The sequence below is a fragment of the Hipposideros armiger genome, unplaced genomic scaffold, assembly GCF_001890085.2.
Source record: "Hipposideros armiger isolate ML-2016 unplaced genomic scaffold, ASM189008v1 scaffold_232, whole genome shotgun sequence".
NCBI classification, from domain to species: domain Eukaryota; kingdom Metazoa; phylum Chordata; class Mammalia; order Chiroptera; family Hipposideridae; genus Hipposideros; species Hipposideros armiger.
Window position 1 is genome coordinate 1,770,289 of NW_017731582.1, and position 12,924 is coordinate 1,783,212.

Genomic DNA, 12,924 nt, shown 5'->3' on the forward strand with positions numbered 1-12,924 from the left:
AGAGAGAGAGAGAGAGAGAGAGAGAGAGAGAGAGAGAGAGAGAGAGAGAGGGAGGGAGAGAGAGGATGATCACAATCTTTCGGAGGAAAGTTATTTCCTTCTCAAGGTTCACCAGCTCCAGACATCATCTTGTTAGTCTGTTTGCACTTTGTCTGTGTGCCCTTTCTAGGAAGTAGTGGGCAGAGACGTTGTCCATCTTGCCCACTGCTTTATCCTCAGTTCCTAGAACCTGGCACATAGTAGACACTCAGGAATTTATCTCCAAAGGGGGTGTGAAGGGACTGTGCCCATGCGGGGGCAGGAAGGGAACAGTGAAATGACGGCCAAGGACAACTCACGACGGGCTTGGAACACTCTGACTTTGTCCATCTCGGACTTGGCCACGTGGAGCACCAGCTGATGCTTGCTGAAGAAATCCCTGGGGGTCTTTGTGTTCAAGGTCACCAGGGACATGTCCTGCAGGTCTGGAACGGGAAGGTGTGGCCTGAGACGCAGGCCCCTGAGACCCTGTCCCCTCTACCAGACCACCCTGTACCACGTCGCCTGGTTTTATTGTCTTTAGGCTCTTCCCAGCATTTAAAAGATGTTTTTCATTGCGGAATTAAAGCTAATCAAGTTGATGGTCTTCTCCCACTAGGATGAGCTTAGGATGTACGCTCAGCAGAGCAGGGACCCCGTTTATCTTGTTCGTTGCTCTGTCCTCAGCTCCTAGCACCTAGAAAACCTAAAACAATGACTAGCACATGGCAGGTGCTTGTTAACTATTTGTGGAATGAATGAGTGGAAAGGTTTCTCTCTGGGGCCTGAGCAGGAAGCGAAGTTTGCGAACCAGCTACAATAACAGCTGACAAAGGCGTGGGGAGAGCCCAGCTGGACAAGAGTCACGGGTTGGACAATAGTCATGGGCTTAAGGGCACTGGAGTTGGCGGGGTCTGAACCTTGGGTCTGGGTGGGCTTGGGAGAGTTATTTCAGCTCTTGGTGCCACTGTTCCCTCATTAGTAAACAGGGCTAAGAGTAGTGTCCACCCAGAGGGAAAAGTGAGGTCATCTGTATAAAGTGCTTACCACAGTGCCCGGCATCCGGGGAGTGCCCACAAAGGATACTGGCTATGTGCTTATTACTATGTGCCAGGCACTGTCCCCTGGCATCAGGCTAGGCCAACTGCCTGCAACTTAAAAATGCATCTGTATCTGTGCTATCCTAGCAACTCCCCGTGAAGGCCACAGCTGCTGTGCTGGCTGGCTGAACTCATCCGCTTAGCACCCTCCTCCAGGGCAGGTGGGCAACGTGACTTCCACCTTGGCCACAACTCAGGGGTATGCCAGCTGAGACCCTGCCCCCACCACCATCCTTGTGACCCTAAATCGGCCCTGGTGTCGGGATGCCCAGGTTCAAATCCTGAGCCTGTGACTTACTAGCTGTATGTCCTTAAGCAAGTTGCTTAAGTTCCCCATGCCTCCGTTTCCCCACCTGAAAAGTGGAGATAAGGACCGTACATCCTTCTGAGCCTTGTGTTGAAGGATCAGATGAATCAATAACTCTGAAGTGGTCAGAGCAGTGCCCAGCATGTGGCAAGGGCTTGGGGCTGCTGCTCGGGCATGAATTTGGGGCAGTACTCAGGCTTTCAATTTGAATGAGTTCAGGCTCCAGGTTTGACCCAAGCGCAGAAACTTGGGTTGGGCAGAGGGCCGGGACATGGAAACGGGCCTGAAGGAGGCACTGGGACTCAGCGTTGGTCCCAGTTCTTCTTTGACTGCTGTGTGGCCTTGGACAGGTCACTTGCCCTCTCAGGACCCTTGTCTATTCCTTCTATACAATGGACACACTAACAAGAACATGCTTCCAATAACCTTGATCTCTGAGGGCAGTTACAAGGCTCAGGACAAAGGGAGCTATAAAAAGACGAAGCTCTATTCCCATTAGCTCTTGGGGGTCTTTACCTTCTGTATTGCGAATCTTGGCATCTGCGCAGTCCATAGTGGAAGATTTCCGATGGTCTTTGTCACAGTTCACCAGCAGGATGGCGCCTTGCCCGCGAGGGCCCCAGGTCCAGGTCCTCTGTGGACACCCAGCAGAGATGGGGCACACTTAGGAACCTGGGTGTGTCCCTCCAACTCCTGGGAAAGCACGGCCACCTGTCCCTAGCACCTCAGTAGCCTGATGCACGTTATACATCTTGCTCTCACATCAAGTAATTCTTTGGTTCCGAGAGTGGATTTTTGCCTGCCCCAAAAGTCATAAGCAAATTCACCAAAACCGCAATTCACCCACTTTAAAAAAGGAGCATTTGAACAGCTTTAAAAAACTGTTGGATTGGCAAACCAAACAGATAGATATTTTTGTGCCAAGATTCTAATCTAAATAGTTACTCTTATGTAAACTCTTAATTACTCCCTCACTAAAGTACAGGTACTATTCTTAGCAGCCAGTTACTGTTTGTCCCAAGATTAAAGCAAATTATGCAGCCCCTCCCGATGGGGCCCTAATAGTGATGACGTCTTCTGTTTGTAAGAGAGCATTCGCCCTCTGGGAATGACTGCGCTTTGGGTGGGACATAAGATGGATTCCACTCCCACAGTTGTAATTCTTTCTCCCGACTTGGGCTGACCCCACAAAGGGATCGTAATCTCTTGACAGGTCATATCTTCCTAAAGTGCATACAACATAAAATTGTGCGGGCATATTTGGGGGTCTCTGGGATACTCTGAGGTTTATCCATGGACCCCTGTTAAAGCCACTCATCGCCTATCTTTCTATAACATGCATTCCTTGCCTTGAACTGGCTCCTTCCCTCCTCTGCCCCCTGCCATTTCGTCCTTTCTGTATTATTCACCCACGTGGGCAGCTTCATGGGGCTCTCTCCCACCAGTCATTAAAGCCTGGGGTAGGGGATTTTTGTGCCAGAGTCGAGACCCGCCTGCAAATTTTCTCTCTGTTCTGCTTAACTGGGCGACTGCAATTTTCCAGCAGGCCACCACATTCTCTGAAATCACAACAAGTGAACATCTAGTTTGGCAAAAGAGATGGGAAATAGGTAAACCAAAACGTTAATGGTGATTTTAATTCCCTTCTTTGGCTTGTTCTTCCTAAATTGTGTCTTACAGTTAGGATACGATACGTGAGACAGACCGCCATTCATCTCATCACCACCAGGGGGTGCCAGAGGAGGCTCCAGCGGAGTGACGGGGAGAATTGTAGGTGTCAGTCAAGGTTGAGCAGTACCTGGTCCTTCCTGGCTTTGGTCGGCTTCTCTTTGCCAGAGCGGGTGATGTCTGCGCTCAAGGAGATTTCTGAAATCCCAGCGAGTAAGAGGAGAGGGTTGGTAAGGGTACAGGGTGGGCGCACTCAGCCTGACCCCAGTGGACCATCCTGTCCTCAGGATACTATCTGCACCCAGGCATCTCTCCCTCCCCTCCATAGGAGACACAGGTTCAAAGACACCCCTGCGGCCCCCAAGAACAAGTCTGAAATTCCAACACTGACTACACTTATCCTCCTTTGGGGGGCGGGGCGTACCACAGCTGTGGTGCCAGCCAGATGCTGCATGTCCAGGGTCTCAGACCTCAAAGGTTTCAGAAAAAATTCCCAGTCACCCCAACTGGGATGTTTGGTGTGAAGTTCCTGCAAGAACACCTTGCCAGGCTCTCAAAGGCCTCTGGTCCCAACTCCAGCCCCTACTGACCTTGGGGTGGAGGACACAGTGGTCACTCCAGCCCCACCTGGCTCTTCCTTATGTGTGATGTGACTGCGCTGGGGACAAATCGTAGCCCCAAATGGCATGGTTGAGAAAGCATGTTTGTAAATCCTTCCTGCCTCATCGGAACACATGACTACACTGTCATTCTAGTGACATAGACCTGTGTGCCCAGAGTGTAATACGGCAACCTTGTGAGCTGACAGCGAGAGACTGACCCGGATGACTTTTTAAACATATCCATATCTAGGTATTCGTGTTGGGCCAGAGAGCATAGTGCTGAGTGGCCAGGACTTCCTGGCTCCTTCGCTAACCAGCTGTGTGACTTTGGGCAAGTCTGTTTACCTTTTGTGTCTCAGTCTCCTTATCTGTAAAACGGGATAATGATGGTGTCAATGTCACTGGATTGTTGTAAGGTTTAACTGTGATGTCTTAGCACAGTGCCTGGTGTAGAGTTAATGCTATATTATTATGATGATGTATTTATTATTAAAGTGTGTATTGATGGAATAAATGTGTATTAATGAATACAATTCATGAAATGAAATGAAACCTGAGGGTTTCACATGCTGTTCATATATTTAATGCACATTTCAATAATAATAAGATCATGATATTGTTCCAGATGAGATCAAGTTAGAACTGTACTGTATTTAAAAAAAATACTAAATAAATATGAGTCCAGGTAGATCGTTGATATGGTGAGAATGGTGAAGAAGGGATGTAAACAATGGAATTTGGGAATCACTAGTCTATATTATTATATAAGACAGTGTCATCATCTACTTTTTCTTATAACTAGTTGCAGTGTCAAAAAGGTATAGAGACTCATATATTGAAAATCCATGTGCCATTTTCTAAGCTGAGAAACAAAATATTAAGATGGAATATTTTCCCAGCGAACCCCCTCTCCCCAGTTGTATTTCTTTGTGGTTCACCAACTGGGGAGGGACATTTCTGAACTACCAGATATGTGACTGACTAGAAATTGTCCTTGTTCTCTGTTCAGTCTAAGGTAAGCTCCAGGCTATGGTTTCTCCAGGAGAGATGGCTTGCAGGGTTGTGTGTATGGAGAGGGGTGGGCACTCCAGGATCCCAGCCATCACTTACCCACCCCGGTGATGTAGAGCAGAGCTTGTACTGGGTTGGTCTTGGGTCCGTAGTATGAAACCTGAACCTATGAGGGCAGAAAACCACTAACGATTTCTTTTAGTCATTCAACAAACTGCTATGTGCCAGCTCAGGGCAGACTGCTTAGGAGACAAAGATGGGCAAGGAGTGCTCTCAGCCTCTAACTGCCTGGCTGTGGCCTTCATAGCACTCACCACCATCTGTAATTGTTTACCTGTATAGTATCTGATGCCCTCATCCATAGATTGTAAACTCCATAAGGGCAGCAACCTCACCTGTTTTGTTCATTTATATATCTCTAGAGCCTGGCAGTGCTAGGCATATAGTAGGTGATTATTAAACATTTGCTGAATGAATGAATTTATTCAAAGCCCTGGTCTCCATAAACCCTTGGCATCCTTCTATTGTCTGTAAGGACGCTATGGCTGGAATGAGCCATCGTGAGCTCTGCCAGGGCTGGGGCTATGGGCCAATGTAGGACAGACTGTGAATAGCTGACCTGCTGAGACCTGCACACACCTCCCACCCCGCTACACACACACAAACCCATCCCACACCACTGCCGCCACACTTACCTTCTGGTCACCTGTGCTAGAGCTGACAGCTGTCATCCTCAGGCTCACCTCCAGCCCAGGGTCCAGGGGCCACTTGGAGGAACCTGTGGGATTCTTCTTGGTTGGGGGGCTGTGGGCAACATCCACGACCACTCCTGGGGAGGCCTTGATGCTGAAGGACGTGCAGCCCTGGGGGGCAGAGCTGCGGAAGACACAGATGGGGAGGTCAGAGAGACACAGTGCGGCAGGGCCTGGCCCACCACTGCTCTCCCAGAGAGCAGCCAGTCTGACCCTGCCCATGGCAGTAAACACTGTGACATTGTCTGGCGGTCATGAGAACAGGAAGAAAGTCCTGGTGGGCTTACACTGGAACTGGAAAAGTTGCAGAGATGTGCACACCAAAGACACACACATGGATGTGTGCATAGAGTGATGTGCACACCCTGACGTGTACACTCCACAGACACACACACACAAAGGGTTGTGCTTAAGAGTCACATAGACGTCTGCTTCTGGAATTCTGGCAGATCAGTAGTACTCTGAGGGACCGTCCTCTTACAAAACAACTGGATCATGGTTAAAATATACTTTAAAAAGCGTTGCTGAGATCATAAGAAGTAAGCGAAATCTCAACGTGTGTGTGTGTGCATGAACAGAAAAAATCCATTCAAGAGGCAAAGAGTAAAGGCAATGCAGAAAAAAATTGGAGAAATAAAAGTAAGAAATAAGATGGTAAAACCAAATCCAAATATATAATCAAAATAAACATAAATTGATTAATGTTACTACTTAAAAGAGAGTTTTGGATTAGATAAACAAAATTTAGCCATATGCTATTTACAAGAGACACACCCGAAATATAAGGATCCAGAAAAGTGAAGAGTTTCTTGTTAAAAGAAAACAAGGTACATTAAGTCAATCCTAACCAAAAGAGGGCAGAGGTGGGCATATTAATATCAGACAAAACCCACACTACTAACAACACAGCAGATCACAACCTAGTAATATTCCTAAACTTGTATGCACCTAATAACATAGCCTCAAAATATATATAGGGCCGGCCGAGTGGCGCGATGGTTAAGAGCTGGCTTGGGATGCCAGAGGGCCCCGGTTCAGATCCCACATATGAGGGCCAGTGACACTGCCCTCCACAGCTAAGATGCTGAACAACAACTTGACCTGGAGCTGGGCTGCTGTGCGTTCCCGGTGATGGTGTAGGCTGCAGTCCCTGTGGCAGTGGGTTGCCATGGGCTACCGTATGTAGCCAGCAGCCGCAGTGAGCGGCTGTCCAGAAGCCGGCAACTGATCTGCCTCGCCCGGGAAGAGCGCAACGATGGTGCCAACTTGGGCCAGTGAAGCAACGTCCTCCACAACTAGACTGAAGAACAAAACGACAGCAACTTGTCTGTTCCCCTTCCCCCAATTCCCCAGCGCTGTTCCCATCCCCCCAATTCCCCAATAAAAAAATCTTAAAAAAAAATATATATATATAAAATAAACTTTGTTAGAAATATGGGGAGAAGTTGACAAATCAACCATCATGGTTAAAGATTTCAACTCTTCTTTCTCAATTAAGCAGATTAATTAAGCAAAAAATTCACAACACAATTAAGCTTGATTTACTGGACATATATGGAATTATGTACCCCACAACTAGTGAATATACATTTTCCCAAGCAAAGTGCACATGGATGACTAAAAAAATTTTAACCATGTCATTGACCATAAAGTAAGTTTCAACAAATGTTAAAGATTAGGTAACATACAAGTAGTGTACTCTTTGATCACAATCTAGGAGTTCTTAATCCAATCCAGCCCCAAAGACCCATCTTAATGGGACCCCCACCATCAAATCCTTTCCCCATCACTCCAACCAAGAGGGACTTCTTCCTTTAAAAGAGGTTTCCCCTTTGTGTAGGCAGAGTAATGGCCCTCCCAGAGATGACTACAGACTAATCCCCAAACCTGTCATACATGTATGTTACCTTAAGTGGAAAAAGAGACTTGCAAGTATGATAAGTTAAGAATCTGGAGATGGGAGATTATCTTGCACTATCTGGGTGGGTCCAATGTAACCATAAGGGCCCTTTTACGAGGAAGGCAGAAGGGTCAGAGTCAGAGACAATGGATGATGGAAGCAGAGGCCAGAGTGATGCAACTGCTGGACCGGGCACAAGCCAAGGAATGCAGGTGGCCTCTAGAAGCTGCAAAAGGCCAGGAATGGGGGCTGGCCGAGTGGCTCAACTGGTTAAGAGCTCGCTCAAGAGTTTGAGCTCTGAGCAACAGCGGTTCGATTCCCGGCCTGAGCTGATCTGCCGCTGACCTGCGAACAGGTGGCAGGATGGCTCAGCTAAAAAAAAAAAAAAAAAAAAAAAAGGCAAGGAATGGATTCTCTCCTAGAGCCTCCAGAAGGGAACACAGCTCTGCTTCCACCTTCATTTTTAGCTCTGTGAGGTTTAGCCCTGTCAGACCCATCTTTGAACTTCTGAGCTCCAGAACTGTAAGATAATACCTTGGTATTATTTTTTTTTCAGTTTTATTGAGCTATAGCATTTGTGTTATTTTAAGCAAGTAAGTCTGTGGTAACTTCTCACAGCAGTGATAGGAAACTGATACGCCTTCCCTTTCTGTGCGTCTTTTACAGTTCTCTCATTCTGCCTTAGCTGAAACCCTGCTCTCTCAAGAGATGGGATGGCTGGATTCCAGAAAGGTGACTGATCATCAAAAAACACTAGTGCTAACATCAATTTCCTCCTAAGAAATAAGAAAAAGCAAGTGACAGATTCTCATCGATGAAAAAAAAAAGCCATGGCAATTTTTGCCTTATCATGTGGCTATGAATAGAAAAAGGTGAAATACTATAAAAATGCTTTTTCACATCTGAAACAGAAAAAGTCACTGGGAGTCTAGTCAAGACGTGAGCTCACAACCAGTAGGCATATTTTTCTCCTCTTTTTCTGTTCAGAAATTCGGCATTTGGAATGTTGTTGTGTCAGTGACATTTCGGGTTTGGCACCTTCTCCTGTCCTGACGGTGGTGCCCAGGTGAAGCCTGTATGTAGCAGGTGCCTCCATTTTCATAATCATCCTGTAGATGGGGTTTTGTTATTCCTATTTTACAGATAAGGAAACTGAGGCTCAGAAGGGCACAAGTCCAAGTCACAGGACTGATAATGGCAGGCCCTGGTCCACGGGGAGCCAAGCCTGACATCATTTCTGTCACATCACAACTGCTTCTTTCTCTGCACCCATCTCGCCCTGCTGTGCCAAGGGTTTACAATGTGTCAACATTTACAAATGTCACCTTGGGCCTAGTTGAGGACTACAGACCAGGGGTTCTCTAAGTCTGATGCTCAGGAACAGCAGCACCAAAATCTCCTGGGAATTCATTAGAAATGCAGGTTCTTGGGCCCGCCCAGACCTGCTGAATTAGAAATTGGAAATTCTAGGAGTGGGGCCTGCAGTCTGGGTTTTAACACGTCCTCCAGGCGATTCCGATGCTCACTCAAGGGTGAGAACCACGGCTGTGAAAGATGCTAAGACAAGTTTGTTGAATGACCCTGAATTTGACTGGAATCTGAGGGAACCATGAAATGATGCACAGGGCAGAATAAATAGTGTTACACCCATGGCAGCGCACTGTTATTGCTATTTTCTTATCAGGAAAAGCCACAGAAGTAGGTGGAGTCGTCCTGGAGTTAATGGACTTGCAGGGCTGGAGGAGAGGAACGCCCAGGTTCCTTACTTGAGGCTCTAAGACGTGAGGAGGCTGGAAGGAGAGGACTGTCACCTCGGCTCACTCTGCCCTGGGTAGCTTCCTGCCCGGGGCAGGGAGAAGGGTGCAGACAGGTGGATCTGCCACCTGCCAGGGCTTTACAGCCACTGTCTCCAGGCCTCACAGCCGCCCTTTCTGCCAGATGGGGAAACTGAGGCTCAGAGAGGTGAGGCCCAGCTGAAAAGTGGCACCGCTAGGATTTGACTCTATGGACTTTCATACACATATGGGATTTTCCATTGTGTGGGGACCACACCCATGTGTGGTATTACAAGACAATCTGGAGCTGACTCTAGTACCTTCCGATGGCCTCTGTAGAGGCAGCACTGAGATCTTGGCCCCAGACAAGTGACATCATTCCTCCAACTCTTGCATCCAACATGTCCTTACCAACGACCACCAGTTGGGCAACACTTAGTGTCTGCCACACTCTCACGTTCAGTGGCACATGCAGTCCTTAGAGGCAATGGGGACCACCCTGCCGGACACTTGGACTGCGTTTTATAACTTAATCCTCACCAAAACCCAGCAGGGTGCGTGTTAATTTCCCCCATTTTTAAGATGGGTAAACTGAGGCCCAGAGACGCGAACAGGTTTCTCCATGCTTCCCCCTGTCACACTGAGTGGTCTCCTGTTAAGAAGGAGACCCTGGAAGAAAGAGGAGAAGCCCATTGCTGGCAGCTTCAGAATGCCCACCATCTTCTGTGGTTGGCACCTTCTAGACACCGCACGCCCATTCTGGGCCTTTTCTAAGCCCTGTGAAAGCTGCATGAGCTCCTCCAACTAGGCAGCAGTGCCCGGCGAGGCCAACCCCGCAGCACTCGGAGGCAGTATGTTCTGGGGAGGCAGGTGGGCTTAGGGTCAGATAGTCCTGGGCTCAAATCTCTTAACTTTGCCACCTTTAATTTGTGTGACCTTGGGTAGGTGGTTTCACCTCTTGAAGCCTCGGTTTACTCATCTCTACAATGGGCATGATGATAGTGTTCCCCTTGCAGGGTTTCTGTGAGGATTAGAAATCATGACAGAAGGTCCTGGCTAGAGTCATAATATCACCCTGACCCCAGCCACAACATCACAGAAAGCCCTGGACAGGTTTCCATGTTCATCTCAGGTCAGCGGAATTTTTGTTTGCATATAACCAATGTACTTCCCACTACAGGGAAAGTCACAGAATGAAAACTACAAGCCGAGTTTGTAAGAGCAGATCTGGAATAGGAGCCCGCACCCCTGTGGTCTGTCCCTGCCTCTATGACCTTGTCTTTCTAACCCCAGGGGCTCTGAGACCAGTGACAGAGGGCACGGCCTGAGCAAAGGTGTGGAGGCATGCACGTGCTGGGAGGGGGTCGAGGAGGCCTTGCTGCTGAGCAGGGCGTACCAATCCCAGCTGTGTTTTAGGAGGAGAATTCAGGCCACAGCAAGGATGGTGGCTGTGCAGGAGAGGGGCCAAAGACTCTGCTGGCTGAGGACTGCTATGAAGGGCAGGTAAGAAGCGACGGGACGGGCTGGTCCAGGGCCAGAGGAGGACCCCAGAGCCAGGCTGCATGGGTTGGAATCCTGGCTCCCTCACCTACTTGCTGTGTGGCTTCCGGTGGGTTACTTAACTTTCTCAGAGCCTCAGCTTCTCTTTCTGTAAAGTGCGAATAATAGCAACGTCTGTTGCAAGAGTTCTGGGCAGTAAGTGTGATGTAAGTGTCAGCCATTATGATTTGACATCCTGCCTCCCCTCTATGTCCTTGGAAGACATCTAGACATTGACTGCTGTTCTCCCGCTGCCTGGTTCAGGTAACGCGTGACGCTTGCAAGGAAATGCCCCAGGCATTCCTGTGGGTGCCGTTCTGGGGCCACAGATGCCCAGCCTGGGAGGGAGGGAGCCAGGGGCTGCCAGTTCTATTCCTAACAACAACAATGACGCCAATCATGTGCCCGCCGAGAGTGTTCCTAGACCGTCTCGTTTAACACAGGGATTGGCACATAGTAGGTATTCAACTGGTATTGGTTGAATGAATGAATGAATGAATGGATGAATGAACGAACAGCTACCACGGATATGCCCAGCACTGTGCTAAGTACTTAACAAACACTTTCATGGTTTTTCACATTTCACACCTTTAACCCCCCGATGAAGTGGGTATTATTCCCATTTTACAGATGAGGAAACTGAAACTCAGTTACCCAAGGCTGCCCAGTGAGCCAAGAGTAGGGCCAGGCTTCCCACCTCAGCCTCTCCCGTGTCAGAGCCTGTCTCATCACACCCACGCCATTAAGCACCCACAAAGGGAGGCTTGGCTGAGAGGTGTGGGGTGACAAACTGCACCCTGAACCAGGTATATGGCTTGTGAAGTCCAGGGTCTAGCCTTGCTTTCAAGGCATACTTGCTGTGTGGGGAGCCATGGTTACAGGTAATTCAGAGCCTTACAGACTGGCTCAGTTAATGCTTAACCTGTTTCTGCTCCTAAGGCATTGTCTCTGCCTGCACCTGGACGGTGCTTACAAGTTGCTGAGGTATGTGGTGAGGATGGCCAGTTCCTTAGGAGATACTATAGATAGATGGCTATCTGGGTTAATGGAAGAAAGTGTCCTGGGAAGCTAATTCTCTAAGGTCCCTCTGATCTTTAAGTCTCCAGTAGATAGTTAATGATCTGCTTCTGAATGAGGTAATGCATAGTTGTCCCTGCAGTGTTGCACGTACTCAACCTGCATAGATTGGTGAGGAGAAATAAACTCGGGGCTTCAGCATCAGTGAAGACCGGCCGCATCAGCATTTGTGTCTTTTTATTCATTCCCACTCCCCCCCTTCGGGTACTGATCGACTTGTGGCGGCTGGCCCGCCATATTGCTGTGTGATCTTAGGCAAGTCACAGACCCTCTCTGAGCTTCCATTGCCTCAATAATGAAAGAAGGTAGTCCCGTTTGCCCTGTAATAATTTATTTGTGGTGAGGCCCTGGAGAATCCCCACTTGTACGTGGCAAAGAACCCACTGCCTTGAGTCCGGCCATGTCTTGGGGCCACTCAGGTCTTACGTCTCCAGCTTCTGCCTGGCAGCCGCTACAGAGGTTGGAGCCTGAAGCTTGAGCCAACCACACGTCCTGTGTCATTAGAACCTGCTCATCCAGCATCCCTGGACCTGCCCCCCCGCCCCTGAGATGTCCCCACTCACCTGTAGACATCCAGATGAGTATCGGTGCCCAGCACACACACGGCATAGGTGGGCTGCTCGGGGGCCACGTGGATCACTGTACCCTGGGCCATAGTCTGGCCAGCTCGTCCCTACAGCTGCAGGAAGGCCCTGGGCTAGTTCCCTTATACCGCCCGTATACCGCCCGTTGGAGGCCATGAGTCAGCACCTGTGGTTTGCGGCCCAGCAACTTAGTCCCTCCCCATTCAGGTCCCAGGTGTGTACTCGCAGAGCTGCCCTTTGACACCATGGGTGTCAATGCCGGAATCAGTGACAAGCTGGCTTTGTCAGTTTCCCAGGAAGGGCAGAAGGCTCAGAAAGCCTGGGTGTTGGGGACGTGGAGGGTGTGGGGGGTGCAGTTCTGGGTCCTCACGCCATAACCCCATCCCTGCCTGGGGCCATGAACACCTGAATCCAGCCAACCTTGCCTAACTATGCCAAACAGGGCTGTCGGAGAAGAAAAGGCGAGAAACGCAGGGAGGTTGGAGATTTCAGCAAGAGGTCACACGCCGGGCTACACAGGCAAAGACTAACCTGTCTTGGGACAGTTCTCCCCAGGTTGAGTCACCCACATGACAACTTACTCTTCTTGGG

The 12,924-nt window shown here is 49.0% G+C and overlaps 1 protein-coding gene across 2 annotated transcripts in view; it reads right to left on the reverse strand.

The window, feature by feature from the left end:
* PADI4 (peptidyl arginine deiminase 4) overlaps nucleotides 1-12,435 on the reverse strand; it is a 27,532-nt gene extending 15,097 nt beyond the window's left edge. The window contains exons 1-6 of one of the 2 annotated variants that reach the window (XM_019654821.1): nucleotides 12,313-12,435; nucleotides 5,402-5,582; nucleotides 4,806-4,872; nucleotides 3,224-3,291; nucleotides 1,942-2,059; nucleotides 339-464 (exon numbers count right to left, since the gene is read on the reverse strand). In XM_019654821.1, coding sequence (XP_019510366.1) covers nucleotides 339-464; nucleotides 1,942-2,059; nucleotides 3,224-3,291; nucleotides 4,806-4,872; nucleotides 5,402-5,582; nucleotides 12,313-12,404 — 652 coding nt within the window. In that variant the 5' untranslated portion in view covers nucleotides 12,405-12,435. The remainder of the gene's footprint in view (nucleotides 1-338; nucleotides 465-1,941; nucleotides 2,060-3,223; nucleotides 3,292-4,805; nucleotides 4,873-5,401; nucleotides 5,583-12,312) is intronic. The other variant, XM_019654822.1, reaches the window with a different exon arrangement.
* Between the last annotated feature and the right edge of the window lie 489 nt (nucleotides 12,436-12,924).